A 22,404-nucleotide genomic window follows, 5' to 3' on the forward strand; every position below is an offset into this window, starting at 1 on the left:
CTCCCTAGAGATTAGAAACTGTGTTTTTGGAAATGTTTGATTAGAGCAGGGATCCCCAATCCAGGCCCTGGAGGGCTGGCATCTCTGCAAGTTTTAAAAGTCTTAGAAACTGGGAAGATCTGTTAATAATTAAACCTATTTAAGCCTGTGAAGCTCTAACCTGCAGATACACCCACAGCACTAAGAGTGGGATCTCTCCATTAGAGTGTGGTAATGAGCCAACAGGCGAAGAGTTCAAGGTAGGGCTATGCCCTCAATGTGATGCCTAAACATTGCAGGGCTCACAGTCAGACAAGGAACATTTTTTTTAGAAACACTAATTCAGACAGCCTATCTTTAGTTCTGTGGGAGAAAACCCACATGGTCATGGAGATGCCATGCAAACTCCACACAGAAGGTGCCACAGTGCAGTGAATTCAGGACCCAAAGGCTGTGATGTAGCAGCGCAAAACACCAGAACACAGTGCTGATCAATTGGGTTTTTTTTAATAAAATGTGACAACTGCTTTTCAATAACTTTGGTCTGAAACATACTAAGGCCAGCACATGACACTACTAGACACAGATCAAGTTTTATTCCTCTTCCATACCCTGTTTATCAGCTTCAAGTCTGATAGCAGACCCTAATCATGCCTGTGTTACCATTAACACCATGTTGCTCTTTCATTCTGCTTCCTTCTTTCCCACACAGGGCTCGGTGCAGTGAAAGAGCAGGAATCACCTGGGCACACTCGGGTTGCTTAGAAAAACTACTTATCACTGCAGAGTAATGACGACAAGCTACCTTTTGCTTTTTTCAGGTAAGAATATTTTATAAAGTTTTTTACATAATAATGCTATGATTCATGGAATGCCAAAGGGATCTTCCTCTCAGCATTCAAAATTGCTTTGAATATAAAAATAATCTGCGTTTGATGATTGGTACAAAAAATTACTTTGAGAGACCAAACGGAAAAACAGGATGAGGTACCTTAATCGCAATAATACTAGATGAAATAATATCCATACATTTGTTTTTCTGTTTTGATCATGTGCACAATGAATATTTCAAGCCACGGCTTCAAAGTCCATAATTTTAAACAGTAGCAGAAATAACCAAAACTATCGTTGATCCTGAAGCCCTAAATTTTGTGAAGGTGAAAGCCCATGAAAATCGAAGAAGAGAATAAATATTCAATAAATTAGTGAAATACAGGGGTGTCTTTCTTTCTCTGACTGTTTCAGGTAGGATTTAGGCCTCATGCACAGTGCCTGGGAGGTGGGCCTTGTGTAGGGTGTGCCAGTGGCTTCCCACGTTTCCAGTTGCCTTTTGTTCTCTCTCCTGCCTTCCAGCTGTCAGGGTGGATGGTACACACACTCCTCGGTTATCTCACTCCACTATTTCAAACAGTCTGCTCCTGGCTCCTCCACCATCGCCGTTTTACCTGGGTGCCCTGTGGATCAGATCAGAACAGTGTCAGAGAGGAAACGGGCTGTTGTGGCGTTCACTCACCAAAAAGTCTGATCGTCTCGCGCTCCCGTACCTGAGAGGGAGATCTTGTGCATGCGGTGGAAGAATAGGAGAACGAAGAAGAGGGAGAAGGCCAGGCAGCCGATAATCATCCCGCACAGCATGAAACTGTAGCTGCCCTCGCTGTGGATGATCTGGGAGACAGAGGACAGGAGGGGGCAGTTAGGTGTGGCTGCAGATGGCAGCACCCGAGCTACCAGCATGGTGACCAATACTTTTGACCTATGAGTCCCGCTGCTCAATTGATTATTCACATCCAGGACTGCGTGATTCAAAACTGTGGACGGCACTGTGAAGAAGCCCCTTTCTATCTTATTCTACAAAGAAATCCAGCGGTGATAAAAAATGTCACACACAGATATGTTAAAAGACACGAGCCTCTTCAGTCTTGTGCAGAGGAGATTTTGATGCAGGATTTCAAAATCAATGAAGGATTGACAAAGTGAAACCGATGGGTATTTCTTGTGTGATTAGGAAATGGTACAGCTGGCACATGGCTTCAAAAACAGCACCTTTATGAAGAAGACTGCCCGGGAACTTGGAAGAAACAGCTGGATGAGATTCATACATTTCTTGTAGGTAAACAGTCAGGAAGGGAAGAATGACTTGTATCCTTAGAAAGCTGTTATTCTGCTGTAATAGGTGAACACTTACCGATCCAACAAGCACTTGGAGGACCATTTCGCCCATCCCCGCACTGGTCACCAGGACTGTCGTGGCACACCCTGCATGAGAGTGACATCATTAGCACCCATCCCATGTGCCAACCTGCTCCGCACACAGGCAGTCTCAGAAGATCTAGGATAGTCAGGGATCATCAGGACAGAAGAACATGCACATGCACTATATGCATGAAGCTCTGCACATCTCCTTCAGATGAACATTTTGGAGTGTGACGCTGATTGGAGTACAGGCGTTCCTTTCATCAGCAGGACAGCAATCACCCACGCTGCTGCTGAGAGAGCCCTGGCTGACTAATCGCACCCTAATCTCGATAATGCTCTGATTATTGTGTACTGCTTCCATTAGGAATCCTGGTAACAGTCATCAGAGACATAACTCTGTCTGACAAGAAGGGGAAAAGGAGAGGAGTAAGTGGGCTGGACCAACCTCTGGATAAATTAAATTTTGCACAGAAATGGAAATATCATCTCTACTTGCTATTTGCTGCAGATACCGGGATAGTTTGCTGAGACATGAACAAGAGTGGGAGTACCTTTGTAGTCAAGGATGTCCTCTGTGTAGGCCAGCATGGAGGGGAAGATGCTACTGAGAAACAGCCCCAGTAAGCAGGTACCAATGAAGAGGAATATGCTGCTGGTGAAGAAGATGAGCAGCAGGAGCACTGTGATAATCACACCAGCCTGTCGGGAAAAATGGATGAAACTTAAACCATAGGCCGTCTGCTCTTAAAAAAGATGGATCAAGTACAGTCAGAAAATGTCTACTTTTCAAACACAATTTCACTGCCAAACCCAAACTGCCACCACACACAATTCTGTCCAGTCATGCATCCATCAGTGGAAATCAGAAATCATAAGAGCTGGCCTGGGAAGTACATTCGAATCGCATGGAACCGCATGCAGGGCTGCAGTCCTGTAGCTCTCACGCGGATCCCTAATCCATTCATTTACAAGACGGAAATTGTGTTCCATTTTACCGATTGTATATAGCATGCACGGCATGTTCAGATCCGTAGTGACTGATTTAAGTAGAAGTAGTAACTGATTTGTAGATATAATATGCACAGGCAATCCAAAGCTTGCACTCGGTCTTACCAGGTTCAGCAAAAGCAGGCGAACAGGCTGGAAGCGGTAGGACAGGGGGATGGACACCAGTCGGCCCACTGTGATGGCGGCCCAGAACACACTGGCTAGGTACCCCGCTGTCTTGTGTGGCAGGTTCATGGGTGGTGCCACTGCGTAGGTGTACACAAATCCAGAATATGCCCCCTGGTGGAAAGACAAGGTAAAGCAAATCTGACTTGAGTGCTGTTGAGAGTGGAATCCACATGAAAACATGGACCAAACAGGGCTACAGCTACAGCACTATTCAGTGTCATTGAGACATTTTTTTTGTGTTTTTTAGAGCACAAGGATACTTAGTAGTATCAATCTAATACATTCTTTAATGCAACTCTCTGTGGTCCAATTTCACACCTGGCTGGTGTGTGAGCAGGTTTTCTACATCTATTTAAAGCAAAAGACAGGAGATAATTGGGAGGTTTGGCCCAATTAAGCTAATAAGCCTTGATTTAGGTCATTAGAGCCATGCTAGAATGCAAACTTGCAGGACCAGGATTGCCCACCTAGATGTAATGGATGCCAAAAATGTCTACTGTCCAACAAAATAATTATTTAATTACACCAAATGCTCAGCTGTCCAGTAACTTAGGTTCTGGAGCCTTAATGATGCAAGTTTGCTACGTGCAAAAATTAAGTTTTCCCTTCTACATTTCCCTTAGATCACCTTTAACTTCAAACATATTGCAACTAATAGCCCAACACTGTTAAGTAAGTCGGTACCTATCCTATTCTAGTTAAAAGAAAAGTGAATTGAAGGAAAAGTGTTGAGGTATTCATATACTTCAAACTGAGTTTATTCAATACCTAAGCTGCTCTCCAGTACCATGAGGCTGCATTGAACATAACAAGGTCACTTACCACAATACCGTCTGTCATGAAGAGGACCATCCCTCCCAGGATGTGAATTCCAAAGAAAGAGAGCGGAGCCCCTTGAAGGGTCTCGCTATGACAGCAGCTGAACAGGTCACCATGGCCTGCATAAAACAGGGAGAGTTCATACCACAGACTCCCACACCCACTCTCCATTCAAGAACAATGAGCCAGACCACAGACTTGTTACTGATACTATTGCTGGTACAAGGAGCCGGCATAAATTTAAAAGCCTTCCCTCGTAGTGGTAAACTGGTAGTAAAGTAACCTTTAATCCACTTCAGGTGCTGACAGCCATAATTCCCAGCATGACCACAGTTATACAGTACATCTTGGTGCTAACATGCCTGTTTTTCTGCTTGTGCTAGAGCAGGAATGAGAGATGTCCAGCTTTACCTGGAGCGTCGGAGTCCTTGGTATCTAGCGTCTGTCCCTCTGTGCCCTGTGTCTCCATGGCAAGCTCGTCCGTCTCCAGCAGTGGGGGGCTGATGCTGGCACAACAGGGCACCAGCCTTTCTCTGTTCATCAGCACAAAGACTGCAATGGGAACTGGCAACTGGCAGAGGAAGGTGAGCAACAGGACACTTAGAAATCCAGGCTTCCAGCTCTGAGAACATTTCATTACTGAGGGGAGCTCAAGGTTCTCCCCTGACTGATTTACCTTCCCCTTCTTTTTTTGTAAAATAATGTTTAGATAAAATCTGCCTTCCAGTTTGCTGGCAGGGTTTATCTATTTTGCAGCTCTGAATTCTGGCTTTTTCTCCCTCTGTTACTTTATTGAAGCTTTAAATGGATTAATAAATGGTTAATTAGAGCTATTTTAGTCCGTAGCTCTTGGCATGATGCTGATTTGGACATTACTTGTAGGCCCTATATTTATTTCACAAATATATCCTAGGCAGTTTAATAATCACAGATCATACAATGAGGCAACACAATTTCCTAGACTGTAAGCTACATCACCATGACCTGTTACTGTTGGATTTATTCCTTATTCCACGTTATTCCCAAAACATGGGATAAGGTAGTTCTATAGATTTATTGCACTTAGTTAAGTAACTTAAAGTGTTGTCTACAGTTTAAGAGGGGAAAACAATGAAACAATGAACGTCAAAATCACATTATGAGCTGAATGAAGGCCAGCTCTAAGGATATTGACAAGCTGGGTCCTGCATGTTCCGCAGCAAATGAGCTCAGCACCAAAGTCTGCAGAGTAATCTGGGGCTGCTTGCTATACGGTACAATTGGCTTTTGTTGTGACAATGCATGTTGCACTGGCAGATTTAACTTTGCTCTTTTAAACTGCGTTTACCCCTCGGTTCACTACAGGCTTGCATACTGCTGCACAGGTTCTTTACTCCTGTAGAAGGTGTGTTTTTTGAAGATGTGCGTCTGCAGGGTCTTGGCGTGCCAATGCACAGTGATTTATGGGAGTTCTAGAATTTTAAATCAAAGTCTTGTCCGGGGTTCCTTGGTGCAATGCAGAGGGAAGCAGGCGTGTGATTTGAGGCAATGCTCAGGATTCAGTGTCAACAACACCCACACATTCTGCACTGCTGTTTCTGTCTGCAAGCCTCCTGAGCTCTGTGCAGTGCTCGTTAAAAGACACTTTCCGGCGCCAATAATATGCAAAACACATTCGCACATCTATACTAATGGGACCAGGTCTGAGCCTTTTCTTAAAGGAATATTTAAGTGAAGTGCAGATATTTAAAAAAAACTGTTATAAATCCAGAGAAGAGACGTTCTGTGGATTTCAAATTTTTTAATTTTGCCTTCCTCCCACTATTTTTGTTATCCTCTGCCCTCAGGCAGCTCTGACTCTTCCTCTCTCTGTTATGCACACAGCACAGAGCGAGACTTCATATGCAAAGTTTTCATTAAAACAGATCAAGGGTCATAACAGCAAGCCTGTTCAGGTACAAAAGCTGACTGTTTCTGTATTCAAATGTCCCATGAGTGCCAAATGTCCACTCAAACAGCTGAACACTTGACAGAAATCTGCTTTTCAAGAACAGGTAATAAATTAACTATGACATACTAATGAAGCCTTAAAATCCAAACATATGTGTTGAGACTTACCTAAGTGAAACACAGCAATACAAAAAAGTGAACCTTTTGTTATTACGATTTCTGTTGCACACAAAGGTCCCTATACTAGATGATTTAGGTTTTTAAATCCCCTTTACTTACTTTGTGAATTTAAGTCCTAAAATGTTTTGACTACAGGGCCATGAGTATCTAAACATTTACACAGGAAGGAGCCTGTGTTGAAGTACTATGGACTTCCTCAAGGTAATAATCAATCCCTCATTGGCAGAAAGGTGCTGGTGAAATTGAGACTGAACAAAGAATACATCTGCTCTCCTCTGGACGAGACAGTCTTCCGCATCACGGTCAGTCAGACCTCATCAGCCTGTCTGCGGAAGAAGAGAACTGGAGCCCCTGGCAGAAACCCATGTGAGCCCGACTAAGCATGCAGACTCCACACAGACAGACACCTGAGACGACGTGAACCCTGGACCCCAGCGCTGTGAGGCCCCACCTGCCGTAACATCCTCAAGGTCATACAGCAGTGCTTTAGAAAGGTAAGCAAAAATCTGACTAACTTCCCAGTTCAGAGCAACAACAAAAGTAAATTCCTTCTGAAAGCCATCACGCAAGATTTTGAGTCCCAGGCTGCCGTTACGCTTGGCTTTAACTCATGCCTGACGCCGTGGAGGTCTGGATGAGGCGACAGGGGCAGCTCACATCAGATAACACCTCTGGCACGTCTTCCACATTCCACAAGGATGCTCTTCAGCGCCCCGATTCTCCGTGTTGCAATGGCAAAAGAGACAGATATTTCCCAAACTGGGCAAATCAGGCCCAGGAGTCAGACTCAGTGGCTGCATCTCAGGGCCATATCCAGCTCCTGAAGCAGACCAGCACATCTGAAATGATGTGAATTCCCTTTCCCTTCTGCCACGTAAGACCAGGGGCTCAGCCTCTTATATAACCGAGTCAGCAGTCTCAGTATTGAATATTGCGGTACGTGTGAAATGATGATAAATGGCTGCAAGTGAAATACATGGCACCCTTAATAAGCTTTGTACTGTATTTCGATTAAGCACAATATAGTCTGAGTGCCTTCTTTTCTTATATGTTGTGACAATTCAATGACTGCATTAGGTGTATGAGAGGGAGGACAGAATTGGGATTTTTTTTACCATTTCTTCATTGTCCTCTATTTTCTTTCAGTTTTTGCTCATCCAAGGTGTTGTTTATTTCCTACAAGGCAGACCCCACGGGTATTCTGTTGTGTATGTGGAGTATTTTACTCCAGGGTCTGAAGATGTAACCACAAGGGAAGGGTCCTGGCTTACGTTTATCAGCGCCATGATCCAGAAGGCGTAGGACACCTGCGTGACCACCTCTCCCTCGGTGGGCAGCTGGTACTGGGACAGGTTGTGCATGGGCGTGCCGGCCAGCGCGTTGCGCAGGTGGTGCATCATCCCCGTGCTGTTCTCCGTGCTGTTGCCCACCACGCAGTTCGTGTCGGACAGGAAGGGGTCCGCGATGAGGGGGCTCACCAGGGCGCCAAAGCCGATGAAGAAATGCAGAGCCTGCGCAAACACGAAGCAGGGAAAGGCAGGCATCAGCTCAAACCCATGAGTCACCACTCTGTTTGGGGATAGCACGGACAAACACACTGGAATACACTGGGCTGTGCACAAATCTTCCTGGGAATCTGAAAGAAATGAGAACACAGGTGGCGTGTGATCAGGCTAGATTCTTCATTCAAGTGACAGATGCTACAGTGCAAGGCAGACGGTCTCTTTTCTGCTCTTGTAAAAACTTGCCTCAAACACTTTGAGGTAAAATTCGCTTCTGCCACTGGAATGGTAGTGTAAGCAGATGCCAAACCAGCAATGGAGTTTAGAACACACATACTTAATTCTTAATGTGCAATTCTAGCCAAAGAAAGGACTTTTTTGGCTCTAGCTCAGCCTTTAATGTTTGAACTAGAAACTTTGCTGGGTTTGTAACACTTAAACGTTTGTGAGGTTTCTACCCATTGGGAGTTTAGGGTTTCTGTTGAAAATCCACAGGGCTGAGGTGCAGCCCCAGTGACACTGAAGCCCCTGGCGGAGCTTGGCTCTCCGCAGGGTCAGGGCGGGGGCTGACCTGCAGGAAGATGGCGGAGTCTTTCTGGTACAGCTTGACCAGCTGGATGTTGGCGATGGTGTCAATGACGCCCATGGCCAGCCCGGCCACGGCCATGGCCACTGCCAGAAGCAGCACATTGTGGCACAGCGGGATGATGGCGAACACCACTGAGATCAGGAGGGAGGAGACGAAGAGAGCGGACAGGGCACAGAACAGCCTGGAGGAAGGAAGGTACACCGTCAGCTGTGTTCTCCACATTTATTATTTATTTACACCAGCATGACCTGCATGGAACCCAGGTCCTTGTCAAGGTAAGATGGACTGCATCATCTTCTGTTGTACTGGCTCTTAAATTAGTTACATTGTAGGTATTCGTTTAGGGCTCTGTAATTGTAAACACTTCCCTCCAAGTCATGAATGAATGTCATGTGAATGACAGAAGTATTTAATGCTTTGTTACAGCTCTATACCTCTCCTACTCCATAGTATTTCTGAGTTGTGACACAAATGACTTATCTTGGGCCAGTAGTCACACCTACTGTATGCCGGAAGGTGAGACCTTGTATAGTTGGTAAACCCCGTTGTCACTGTAGAGGGGGAATCATTTGGATTATTAATTGCAAAAGTGAAGACACATTGGTGCCTGCTGAGCCACCAACAAAGCTATTTACCCTCCAGCAGCACGAACCCAAATACATATCCAAGCTGCTGCATTTGTATTTGATGGAGATGCTGTGGCTTCCTTTGCATCAGACGGTGGCGTGGATCGTGGGCAGTTACAGGACCAGAGGCCAAGAAGGTCGTGTAGATGAAGCAGTCAGTGACATGAGAGGATGAGTGGGTCTGGGAGAAAGGGTCCAGTGGAAGAGTCATTCTGTGATAGGGACAAATTCTGTCTGATCACTCAGGGAATAGAGACCGTGCCGAAGGAAGTCAGGTGGAATTAGGTTCTGTGTGCAAGCATTCCTCCTGGGGGAGATGTTCTATGGGCTCAAGTGAAACTACGCCCCTCAAACCAGCACAGAAGGTGCCCTCATTATGAGCACTGCGAGAAGCTGAGCTGCCATTCACTGGAGAGAGGATGTGGCTCTCACTGACTTTAACCCTGTAAAGCTCTGGCTCACAAAGGCCTTGCTGCGTGGCCACCCCAGGCCACCCCCTCCCTGGTTCAAGCTCACCCAAGCTTAGCCTGTCGAGCTCTGTCACTTTGAGCAAAGCAGTGAAAGTAGAACAACACCCCAGCAATTGGTTTGGACTATAGGGACGGTTCTGAAATAGGCTGTGCAGAAATATCACAATTTCACATGACTAAGACAAAGAAGTCAGCTTTGACACAGATAGGCTCCTCATTAATGAGCCAGCACGGGCTGTTGCTGCAGAAATGTATGACCTGAGCAGGATCCTCCGGAGCTGCATTCCAGATGTATTAAAAGATGACCTTTGTCTGCAGATGGCTTCCAGACAACTGCCAGCCTTATAATATTTACACTTCAGCCTAGGTTTCAAACACAATAAGACAATAAAAAAGCAGAAATCCCCATAGATAGGCTGGCGTACAGCCCTGAGTTGCTACTCCCTTATCTGCAGAACATCATTCCAGCCACCAAGATCGGGAAAAGATAGCAAAATATCCTTATTTTTTAGATCATAGATCACCATGTTGCATTGCAAGAGAAAAAGCAGATTTCTACTGGTCTTTTTATTGTTCTCCTTCCAGGAATACCCCAATGTGATGGTGCCATCTGAAGTCCTCTCCTTCAGGAGTTAAATTGGACACACCTCTCTCAGTTGGCTAATTAATATTCCCCGGGTGGCAAAGGCCCATGATGATGGAACATTCACAGGATCAGCAAATTAGTATATAACAGCAGTGAAGTGCAGAGGGCAGGGAGCCGTGTCTAAGCTCCTGCAGTTCTTGGGAGAGAGTCAGAAGTAATTGGAACTGTATACAGTAAGTTTAGACAGCACTGGAGTAGCCTTCCAGCTGCAGTCCTAATTCCACTTAGTTTTATTGAGTTTATTGAAGAGTTTTGCAAGAAATTTTTTTCTTAAGGAGTAGATTTGGGTAATGAATGATAGATCCAAAGTGAATTTAGCATTTTGTCTCTACTACGTATTCCTGGATTAAATACAATTTCTCAGTAGTCCCTGTAAAGACGTCAAGTAGTGCCAATTATATTTGGAAACTGGGCACCGATGGTTAAGCCACGTAAGGTGTACCAGTAGGTCTCCAAAGACACAAGGGACATATCTTCCCATTAAAGGGGTGGTCTGGCCATTACTGAAGGGATGAGCCTGCTTCAGTGTGTCAGATTGTCCCTTAGAAATCAATCATACCCAGCAAGAGGAAAGGTGTTTGTCAGGAATTTGGCTGTTCCAGCTCCTCCAGGGACATTACTTTGGTTTCCTTGTGTTTGGCACTCACCATGCCTGGGACCCATCATTCTGTTTATCCCTCTGTTCTAAAACATTAAAGCGAGAGCAGGTAATTCCTTTCTTCCCAGCACCTGCTATATAAAACTGACATGCAATGGCCCGTCTTCTCCACCAGCTCTTGAACGTCATGCTGAAAAAGGGCAGTGTTTTAAAAAGGTAACATTGTGCTAGTGGAAAGACTTTCGGCTAAGCACTGGTAGTACCACCTGATAGCACAGTCCTCCCGTTGCCAAACTGATAAGATTAAGAAATTAATCCAGGCGATGAAAAAATGGACATGTGAGTCCTTAAGGTTCCTAACAAATAAGAACATTTGTGTGATGAACTAGTTGAGCTTCCCCAAAAGTGTTTTTTAGTTTAGAATGGATGGAAGGCAAGTAATATCTGAACAGTGAACTGTTTTATACTTCACTTCAAAGTATACAATTTTAACAAGTCTGAAAACCAGACAGGAAAGACATCCTACTCTGTGCTTTTCCACAACGTAGGGGGACGATTCTTTAGCCTACAGTTTACGGGTGATTTTTAATCAGGGCAGTTTTTGTTTTTCATCATAACATGCTGCATAATCATCCTATTCCTGTACAGGCCACTTTGGGGGAGGGGTGATTACACTTACAGAAGTAAAAGCAGTATTACATAAGCATTCAGCACTTTTTTATCTAAACCCATGTCAGACATGTGCATAATTAACCTGATGAATAGGTTTAAAAACAGTTAAATTACAACGATGAGTACTTTTTAAATCCACAACAATCTCCCAGCCTCTCTACAGAACAAATGAAGGCAGAAACCATGAAAGTTCAAGTTTGACCAGTACCCACATGAAGAAGAAAAATAAAGTATATTATTCTTGGACTTCCTTGTGGGACGTGTCTCCTAACGAGGGTCACAAAACTCATTACAGACATGTGATGCCAGAAGCAGAAAAAAAGATTTATACATAAACAAAAATGACAGCCTAAGCTCTTATAATTTAATTACTGCACTGGGGCCATTCCTGGCTTCTGAATGAACACAAAAATACATCCTGCAAGTTTTTTTTTTCTTCTGAAAAACTAGTAGAGTATTAGTAGGGAAAAAAAACTACAAAATACCCATGATGGCCACTGGATTTCAACAACAAAAACACACACTTCAAATGAATTAGGACATGGTGTTTCATTAAATTTAATATAGGAAATAACAAACTCCAGAAAAGAATGCAGCAGAAGAAGACTAAATGGGACAGTGGGTACACTAATGTTTCGTGTGACCATTACATTGAGGAGGCGAACATAGTGGTAACAACACAGTCGGTGCATATCAGCCAAGCCAGAAAGGGCCGGAAGACCTACAAGGGATGCCAACGCATATTCTTGTACGTAGAGATTTTGTCCCGGACCATGCATTTCTCCAGGGGAACAATTGATTTTCCACTTTGAATTCCCCGGAGTGAATTTTCCCATTACCGGAGTTTTCCATTCCGTTAAACAAAACTACTGGACGCAACAAGAATATCCGATTTTTCTCCGGCACGAAAATACTGGTTTCTGATTGTTTTAAGTTATCTGACTGTGGTGGTGTGGCGCTACAAAATGCATTTCGTATCATGGGACATAGTACTACTGTATAGTCCCCAGCGGTGGGGGGCCGACCTGAGGCGGCAGCGGCGAGGGCGCATACCCACGTGAACCCGACAGCGCTACAGTACGAATTATCAGTATTAAAAGCTGTATCTTTAACCTTCAGAAGTAACTACACATGCCCTTCGTCAGCACACTTGAATTAATATGTTGTTGGTGAGCCACTTAAAGCACAGCACTCCTGGTCAAGTGTTGGAAGGAAGAAAATGAGAGCGCAGTGCGAGGCGCCCCCGGCTCTCGGAGGCCAATGGCGAAACGCTCACAGCTCGCGATGAACACTCCAGCAAAGAAGACTACGTCGTGGTTCTCATCGCGGTCCTACAGCACTATTATACAGAATTAATTTCCTTTTTTTTAAAAAAAGATCTAAAAATATCTAACGAGCGCATTTTTAAAACAAATCTGTTGAAGTGGTGAAGCTCACGACATTAATGATCCCCCCTTTATTTCATTTCAGCATCCAACAAAAGTAGGTTGTTCGCAAACAGGACAGGCACACAAGGGTAGCATCACGCTGAATAAACGGGGTTGTTTTCCCTCGATCACTCGCGGTGTAAATGAACGTGTGGAATTCATCTCACTTTGTAGTTCTGGTGTTAAACGTTGACATAGTAAGGGTCTTCAAAAGTGTAAATAGATCTCACATTCATTCTAGATCGATTATTTTGAGTGGGTGGCCTGCTGTAGCTTTGCAGCGTCTGAATAACCGATAACACACTGTAATATTAACTCGCAAAAAAAAAGGGTTTTTATGAATGTTATTTTATGAATGCATGTTGTCACAACGTTATGTATTATAATAAATCTGAGTTATTTATGAAGGGGTTTCCCGAACCTTTACTATTCTTTCGGATGCCGTAACCTCCTTCATAACAATTTGAGTTTTTCACGCCGACTATAGCTCAGAACAGGTTAATCGCGGAAAATTTTGTAGTAAATACAAATGCACTGGGCGACTGCCCAAACAAGGTTAAATGGCGCACGTCTTCGAAGCCGTTAATGACTACGTCTGCTGCTACTAGTAGTACATTTGCTGCAAATACCAGCGCTGTTTTAAGGAAACACTCACGTTTGCTTGAAGACGCCGCCGACGGAGCTGCCGATCAGCAGACAGAACTGCTGCGAAAAGAAGACCCAGGTGATCTCCTGCAGGGTTGACTGTGTCTGGCAGCGCAGGTCCAGGATGGTGGGACCCAGGAAGGCGATGCAAAGCCCGAAGCTGAAGAACACGCTCCAGTAAGTCAACGTGTGCAGCAAGTTCCGTTTGAAAAGGGTCCAAATCCGTTCGTCCCACATTGCGCTGGCGGACAGGGAGTAGAGTCTCCCGAACTCCCAGCTGAAGTGTGTGTGAGGGGGGTGGGCGCTCAACCCAGAAAACTCCGGGCAAGGGCTTCAGCCGCGGACGAGACGGAATTACACTTTCTGTGAGGGTAGCTGGCTGGCTGGCTGGTTGGTTAATAGGTAGATAAGCAAGCAAGCAGGCAGGCAGGGAAGGAGAGGGGAGGGAAATGTGCCGCTGAGCTGCAGTCGCTGGCTTGCACTTTTCAGGTCACGTCTTGCCTACCAGTAAATATTTTTAATTTTTCATCACGACCAACTTTACACACTTTTTAGGCTCCGCCCTTGCGCTGTACGGTGCGGCTCAGACAGTGCCACTTGTTCTGGTTTAATATTCACTACGGTGAAATCAAACAGGCAGCCGACCTGTCCGTGTTCCGCGCAGTGGCAGGTGAGGTGCTCGAGCACGGTATATAAAGCAGACCTGCGGATTCCCACCCCTTCTGGGTGTCTGCGCTGGTGAAACAATTATGACTCGAAGTTAATGCTTAAAGCGGCGTCTCTCGCTTTGATAAGCTGCTGTGTTTTTCTTAATTGTAAATAATTTCCCACTGGGTAATTAATTCTGTCTAAGGAATGGTTTTGCGGTTTTTGTTTCTGCTGACATGCATCCGGTCCCGTCGCTGGTATTGACCAATACCCTCCGAAACTCCCCCAAAAAATAATGCTGGGGAAGAGAAGACGAATCTTAACAACCAGGACAGTATGTAACATTAAAATTCGTTTTTGCTTCTGAAAGTTGCGAATGCTTCAAGCACACGAATTCCCTAAGTTATTGAACGGCGGGCTACGAAAACAATCAAGATGCTGCTACTAATCAAATCTAGACGAATAAGTTGAGCATGAAGGAATTTCTTTGTATTAACATCTTCTGTATTCATACAGTATGTGGCAACGTAACTCCCCGGTTTATATTTCCCGAAAATGGGAATATTCTACCTATTGAATTACTGAAATGTACACGTTTGATGTCTGACGGAGGAAATGTGACCTAATTGGGGATCTGGGGTTACGGCAGTGGTATCTTCTATCTTAGTTTACTGCCTTTGATCAGCGGGTGACTTTGTTCTAACTTCTCTTCACGCAAGCGGAGGATCGCTGTTCTATGCATCCTGCGACCCAGTCAGTTTGAGCGGGCTGCATATATCGGCCCGCGGCCGATACGTAATTTATATGTATCGTAATTGTGCTCTCCCAGTGATCTTGACCGAAAAGGCCCGCACGGTAGCGCGTCCGTCGGAAAGGAAGGCAAGCGTGACTGATGTCGGGGGGCCGCTGAGTTACACAAGGCGCACCTGTTTTCCAGGGAACACTGCCCGATTCATTTAGAATGACAAAAGAGTACTGGAAACAACAGAGGCCTTGTTAGGTACACGTCCACCAATCCGATTCATTTAGTGAAAATCCGGCAGATTGGGGAAAAAATCTGTTCACTGCGATCTTTAAGGGTTTGTAGAAGAAGCTGTACTGTAAATCGCAGCATATTTGAGAGCACCAATGTTTTGTCCGCATTCGCTGTATGCGATGTTTTTCTTCAATCTTCGAAATTCCTACGCAACGATGAGGAGATCTTCCACGTTGGGTGGTGGGCGAACAGGCTGTCACAGGATCAATTAAATTGCAGCATTTTAAGTCTAAAAAGCAGAACTTGAGTTTTATGTCAGTTGCTACTCGGTGGTTAAATCTCGCACGTGAACTCCTGTAAGAAAAATGAACACGTTTTTGGGCTCGTGTAAATATCGACCTCGTGTTTGATCCTCTGAGTCAGGCCTGTGCTATATGTTGCGGTATATGTGAGTGTGCTCAGTTTTGTACTTGGTGTTGTGTTGCATACTTACCATGATAGTGTGTATGTTTAAGATGCTTATGTCGCCGTCTTCTGTGCTTACTTTGGGGACATTCATTAAAGATGTACTTGGACTTCAGTGAGCAACCAGTACCCTGTACCTATACCAGCTCAACTGGTAATATTTTTAAACGACGAATTGTTCTCTTCTTTTTGTTGTTTTACTGTTCTTTTAACATAAATGAGGAATACAGAATGTGTGAGTTTTGTTCAATGATAGGAAACAAAATGACCATTGGTTTGAAAGGGAAAAAAAAGCTTAAAACAAGATGAAGGTCATAGTTTAATAATTTATTGAAACCTTTGTTATTCTTATCAGTTTTGGCTTTGAAGTAGTCACAATACATTCAGCTTCAATACAGCTTTATAGAATAAGGAAATCACACAAAATATTTAATATCACGTTTCATACAAAATCTAAATATACTGTATTTATAAAACATTTAGACATTCATCTACAGAAGTTTGAAATAAATGGCAGTTTCTTTTATTATCTTTCATAAAAGTCTCCATAAAACAAAAACTTTTAAATTACATATCCTTTCTTTTAGTTACATGTACAGTATGCAAAATAGCTTCAAAATACTCAGATCTGCTTTCCCACAACAAACAAATACAGAAATTCACTGGCTCAAATGCTGCAAGAATAAAATAATTTATTCCAAATTATACTTGATTATTATTTTCTAGCTTAACATTAATTTATCGGTACATTAAAACAGCACAGAAGATTTTCCCACGGGGGTGTTAGTATCTAAAAATGTCCATGCCTCATTGTCATCCAATCCCATCTTAATGAAAGTTATTGATATTATTACTATGTCTGGGTAGTAAAAACTTCACTGCATGCTTTAATTGAGTACAAGTGAATGGACCCAAAAATATTGCACTAAGGATTTTGCAGTTACGGTTTTTGTAAAAGCAGAAGCAGTTTGCAGCACAATGGAACCAAAAGCACAAGAGTCCCTGCAGACAGCAGGTCTGCAAGTGGAAATGCACGGTTACGTTCACAAGGTTTAAAGTGCAAATGAAGATGATGTGCATTTCGGACTGAAAAAGGGATGCACTTTTTACACAAAGTGCAGCAGAAGTCTGGAGCAAGCTAACCAGATACGTAGGGTGCAGCATGGTGCAGTGGCGAGGATTTTAGAGTTGGAACTGGAAAGGTCAGGATGGTGGGGGCAGTGGTGAGCGTTAGTGCCTCGCAACACGGGGGCTCTGGGGTGCTGTCTGTGTGGAGCTTGTATGCTCTCCCTGTGTTTGTGTGAGTTTCCTCCTACAGTCCAAAGACATACTGGTAGACTGGTAAGCAAATGGGCTTCTGGGGAAGTTGGCCCTGGTGTGAGTGTGTACGTGTGTGTATGTGCCCTGTGTTGGACTGGCATCCCGTCTGGGGTGTACTCTGCCTTGCACCCTTTGCTTGCTGCCATAGACTGACCCTGTGTTGGATAAAGCTATTATAAAATGGATGGATGGAATAGGAAGGTTATGTGTTCAAATGCCAGGTGAGACAGCAGTTGTACCTGTGAGAGAGGTTCAGTGCTTCACCCAAGAACTACAGCAGCTTGTAAAATTTGTACCTCCAGTAAAATAGCTAGCTTTGCAAATTAAAGCATTATTCGATTATTAATTATTAAATTCCCTGGAATCCTTTAAGAAACAGTTAGGTAAATTCCTTGGATCCGTAATCTGCTAGTAACTAAACAAGTAGTTCAGGCCAGAAAAACAAGACGCAAAAGTTCACCTTTGTAATATTAAGTGTAATATAGTCAATATCCTGCTTATGTTAAGATGTGTTATATGAAGCCAACACCCTGATTTATTTTAAGAAATGGCGGGATGAGATCCTTGGCTCAATTAGCTACTAACTTCCAAACAAACTAAATAGGCCACATGGTCTTCTCTTTTTAAAATTCTTAATGTCAGTGCGATTGATGTGATATACTCTGGTAAACATTAAATTTAATTAAATTAGGCTAATAATACTGTCTTGGTGGCATGGCGTGAGCATGGTGGCCTTGACATTTGTCCATAATCTGATCATATTTTTACACCCTTTACTCTGACAGCCAGAGAACTCTCTGTATTCAAGGTTGTTCCAGAATCAGGACTTTGGGTTACTGTGAGGTATAGGCTACAGTGGCAGTGCTTTATCAGAAGTATTCCTCACAGCCCGCCAAGATTCCTTGCCCACTTATAAATGGAAATGGAAGAAGTAACCTAGAAGTGAAAATGGACAACTGTCCCTTGTTGTCACATCACACAGTAGTGAATACAGGCATGCTTGCGTCTTATTTAGAGACAGGATATGTGGGATGGAGATTCCTGGAAGGAGCTGTGATACTAAAATGAGATGGAAAGCTAATGAAAGCAAAACACAAATTCGAGCTGTTTGTACACAGCCGATCCTGGGACTCTGTACGGTCAGCCACTGCGGAAAGAAACGCAAGCTTCTGGCTGGGACAAACTTCCATCGATGCCGCACAACACGGATGAGAAAAGACAGAGCTTGGACATTGTGTTCTAAATCGAGGAGTTTTTGCTTTGATTGCAGGTGGACTTGATAGTCATAGTCCTGTGCTGGGGTCTGATCTGTCTCCATTCCAGGTGCAGGGATGATGTCGAGGCACGTAATGAGGTCCCAGCTGCTGCACCAACAGGAGTCTTGTCTGATTTCTTAGGGGGGAATCCAGTCTGCACCTCTGAACCACTGCAAACCCACTCCCCTGATGGGGTCCCACTCAGGAAAGCGGGGGGTTACCGATAGTCGCTCATCTTTCCCAAATGACCTGTATCTTCTGGAATGGAGGACACCCTCCACCCCTTGCAGCACCCCTTTTGTAATGAGCTTAGAATATACTCTGTCGGCGATTCTTTCCACGAGCTGAATGAAATACAAAACCAAAGCCTTCATTATTTTTAAAGTTGATTCCTGCCCTGAACCTGCAAGTCACTATCTAAAGCTTTCCTTTTCTGTCTCTGGAGAAAAGACAAGCAAAGAGTGTTTAGGAGATCTTAAAAAAACATTCACTACTCTTTAACTCACCTTGAGACAAATGTAAATAAAAGAGATTTAGATAACCCTGTGCCAAGTTTCACGGTAAGGTTTCTGTTCATAAGTCATGCCTTTGAGTCTGTGTAATGTTTTTTTATATCAGTAATACTATTGTCATTTCAAGATATGAAATGTGTGGTTGAGCATAAACGTGGCCAGAGAAGACTGCAGGATACTAAAATAAAGCCTAGTAAAGAAACCTTTTCCTTAACCTGTCTTGTAATTGTTAGTAGCTGTCTCTGGCTGTGATGTTTTTGGGCCCTCGAGGTGCATTATGATGGAGCAAGTGGGGAGCTCACCTGCTTGCTGAAAGACGGATCCCCTGTATCCCGGATCCTTCTGTAGCTGCACCTCAGGCAGAGAGAACACCGAGGCATCTGCGCACACGAAAGACACTCGTTGGTTGCCTGTCTTTCAACATCTGTCATTGTGTCGTTTTTAGGAGACTATCCTGATCCTCGGCTTCGAGCAGGGTGGAGGAGTGGGGATTGACAGGGGGCCTGGGTGAGTTTCGAGGCCAGCCCAGAGAGGTTACTGGTACAATTAAGCAGTAACAGAGGCAATAAGAACCTTTGGTTCTCAGGAGCCCTTAACTGGGAGTTCTTGCTTTGCTGTTGTGGCGCTACGTGTGTCGCAGTTTTTAATAAAGATACATTTTAAAACTTTTCAAAAACTTTGTAAGTAAGTGGGCCTTTCCCCCTTGCCAGGAGAGCAAAAGGAAATATTTTCACAAGCTAAACAACAATTGATAAAATTATATTTAAAAATAAAGAAGTTATCAAACGGTTCTTACTGTCCAGCAATGAGTGGATCCTTTCTCCTAGGCTGTTGAAATAAACATGTCTCAGCGCGTCTTCTGCTGAAATTCGGCTTTTCGCCTCGTACTGTGTGGGCAAAGGAAGAGAGTCGGGTGAATTAAGCAGACCAGAAACAGCGCCACCTAGCTTCCCAGAGTGCTAAACATCCACGCGGAGCCCCTAGTTTAAACTCAGCTGGCAGCCGAGTTCTGCGGTGAGCTGCTCTAACACAGGGGCCCGCCCTGAAGAGCTCTAGGTGCTACCAAGCATATGAGTTAAAAAGCCTGAATAACGCAAAAAAAACATGATTCGTAATGTTTTTTTATTGTGAAATTTCACATATCATAAAAAGCTTAGAGATGATTTCTTTTGCAGGGGCTGTATAAAATACAGTTTAGTATTATAACTTTGTGTTGGATTTCCGGAATGTCTAGAACCCTTTACAAGCAGTGGTCTGCTTTTTATCATGCAGATTAGTCATCCTCAGTTGTGAGAGAATTACAAGTCCATAAGTGATTTTACAATTTGCACAAAAACATTGATCTTTTATCCATCTGTCCACTTTCTAACTGCTTCTTCCAATTCAGAGTGGCAGGCTGGAGCCTATCCTGGCAAGCAGCATGTGTGCTCTGGTCCAGACGCCAGTCCATCGCAGGCCAGCTCTCCCACAAGCCAGCGAGTCTACCAGCATGTTTTTGGACTGTGGGAGGAATTCTCTTTTATTTTTAAATGGAATTTTCTTGTGAAAATGTTTTCGAAATTGTATACAGCTGCTATTGTATAGGTACAAATAACAGAACAAATACTGTTGTAGCTTCTGTTATTTTAAGAGTAAGAGTTTGTAATAAGATTTTGCATGATGTTGTTTAATTTAATAAGCTAGTTTGATCTTAAATGAAAAAGAGGATGACGTTGATGTTGCATTTTTATATGAAATACACCTATATATACAGTTATATATTTCGGTTTGGTTGGGGACGTTTGCGGAGATTTATTTCCCTGAAAGGTGTGACAGACTCCTCTGCTCAGAGCCTCTTCAAAGCAGGAAAGACCAGGGATTCTGGGTTCTGCTGTTGAGCTGTCATCGGGTAAAAATGGAAACAGGAGTTTTCTATATGACTAATCTATACCTTCTCTTGGTGTTGTCTCTGGTTTGTTAAAATATTTTTCATTTAGGCACAATTATTCTGAGACTGCAACAGAGCAGTCTCTTCATCCAGTTGATAATTAGCACTTGTTCTTATCGCATAGCTCCAGAAATACTGGTCGATAGAGTGACCATAGTCTCTCCACACCAGCCAGACCTCGTAAACATCTTATGGCTGCAATGCTTTTGTTTCGTTTTCCATTTCATTTTTTGTCCTTTGTTCACAAAGTACAACAAGAAGCTGCAAAAAATACAGAGTAACAACAGACGATGGATAACTGTAGCTCCAGAAAAGGGAGCTCTGTGATTCTGAGAATGATCTCAACCCTCTGTCAGCAAGTACAGTAAGTACAAGAAATCACAGTGCTCGTAGTGCGGATTTCATCAGGTACATGACGGTTAGTTTTTCCCACTGACAACATGGTGTTCTTTATTATCACTCTGCCCACATAATTCCCTCTGCTACCAAAACACTGCTGTGTAAAACTTACAACATGTCCTCCTGGCTGCAGCAGAAATGAGTGATCTGACTTGGACTGATTGCTGTTGAGGTTGAACTTTAAACTGAAACAGTCTCCATTCTGAAGCAAAGCCTGTGAGAGAATCAAATGAGCGTTTGTGTGCCAGCCTTGCTTCAGCAAGCGTGAGACACTATCACTTCCAGGGCCACCGAGAGGAGGCTGCTGGGAGGCCTCAACACCACGACACTAATGCTAGTCATTTTTTTTTATATTGCACCTTACATGCCATAGCAATTCAAAACCCTTCGAAATTAAAGCGATAAGAAACATGAACGTAAGAATGATAAAAATCATAATAAAACAGCAAGAGTGGCACCATGGTGCAGTGGTTAGCGTGGCTGCCTCTCAGTGCTGGGGGCCTGGGCTCAATTCCTGGGGTCCTAACTGCATGGAGTTTGGATGTTCTCCTTGTGTTAGAGTGGGTTTCTTCTGGGTACGCTGGTTTCCTCCCACAGTCCTAAGGTAGGACTGGTAGATTCATTGGCTTTTGGGAAAATTGGCACTGGTTTGTATGTGTGTGTTTGTATCTGTGTCTGCCCTGTGATGCACTGGTATCAGGGTGTATCCTTTCTCGTGTCCATTGTTTGCCGCAATAGGCTTCAGCTCCCCTCGACCCTGTATTGAAAAAGCTGGTTAGAAAATAGATGGGTGGATAAAACTGTAGGACTTAAAAGTAATTCAACGGAGATGGAAAACCCTGGTGAAGCAGACGTGTTCTTGGCCTTTGTTGTGACAGTAAGGCAGAGGGCGTGGGCTTTGCTCAGTACTCTTTTACTGCAGAGTGGCTGCACCTTCTGAAGGAGTGACAAATCTATGTGATAAAAATAGAGGCTATTCACTGCGGCGCAGAGTTCTGAAATTGCATCTTATAGTCTCATATTGGTCGTTTTGAGTTTGTTGATGTTATGGGTGGGTTACCAGAGATTGCACAGGAGAGAGAGTTCATTGCTTCTGTAAAGATATCAGCAGATGTGTCTGTATTGTAAGGATTTCTCAGAACTAAGTATATAGACAGTTCACTCGCTTTATATTGTTCCTTGTAGTGTTTGAGCACTTGAGCAGACTTGGCACTGTACCTGTGAATGTTTCTACACTGAAGAATGAGTCAGTGTGCTTCCTATTACACGTCAAGGCAAACATTTACACAGCTTGTGATGTGCTTTACTGCGTTTACCATTTCTTGTCCAGAATAATATAAAAGTTTACATGGTTAAACTTTTTGTGAGGTAATAATACCAATGATAGGGTGAACAGCTTGTGCAGCTGTTGTCTGAAATAGCTAGTTGATTTTAAAATAGTCCTGTC

General features: G+C 43.7%; 2 protein-coding genes and 1 long non-coding RNA gene across 3 annotated transcripts in view; 1 reads left to right on the top strand and 2 right to left on the bottom strand.

The window, feature by feature from the left end:
- Positions 1-467: 467 nt before the first annotated feature.
- Positions 468-14,126, bottom strand: slc60a1a (solute carrier family 60 member 1a). The gene is made up of 10 exons (XM_088640348.1): positions 13,465-14,126; positions 8,353-8,551; positions 7,551-7,790; positions 4,582-4,741; positions 4,174-4,289; positions 3,289-3,462; positions 2,727-2,874; positions 2,165-2,235; positions 1,524-1,644; positions 468-1,433 (listed from the first exon to the last, which is right to left on the bottom strand). Exons 1-10 carry the CDS (start codon positions 13,689-13,691, stop codon positions 1,378-1,380), a joined length of 1,512 nt encoding a protein of 503 aa, XP_088496474.1. The 5' UTR covers positions 13,692-14,126; the 3' UTR covers positions 468-1,377.
- LOC148658773 (uncharacterized) lies at positions 13,975-21,900 on the top strand. The gene is made up of 3 exons (XR_015940166.1): positions 13,975-14,124; positions 19,077-19,138; positions 20,019-21,900. It is a non-coding gene; the product is annotated as an uncharacterized LOC148658773 (long non-coding RNA).
- The window catches only part of cdk18 (cyclin dependent kinase 18), a 63,566-nt gene continuing 57,011 nt past the window's right edge, over positions 15,850-22,404 (bottom strand). Inside the window, exons 14-16 of the mRNA XM_088640349.1 lie at positions 19,428-19,518; positions 18,934-19,011; positions 15,850-18,463 (exon numbers count right to left, since the gene is read on the bottom strand). Coding sequence (XP_088496475.1) covers positions 18,429-18,463; positions 18,934-19,011; positions 19,428-19,518 — 204 coding nt within the window. The 3' untranslated portion in view covers positions 15,850-18,428. The remainder of the gene's footprint in view (positions 18,464-18,933; positions 19,012-19,427; positions 19,519-22,404) is intronic.

The sequence above is a fragment of the Lepisosteus platostomus genome, chromosome 7 (genome assembly GCF_059453375.1).
Source record: "Lepisosteus platostomus isolate fLepPlt1 chromosome 7, fLepPlt1.hap1, whole genome shotgun sequence".
NCBI classification, from domain to species: Eukaryota; Metazoa; Chordata; class Actinopteri; order Semionotiformes; family Lepisosteidae; genus Lepisosteus; species Lepisosteus platostomus.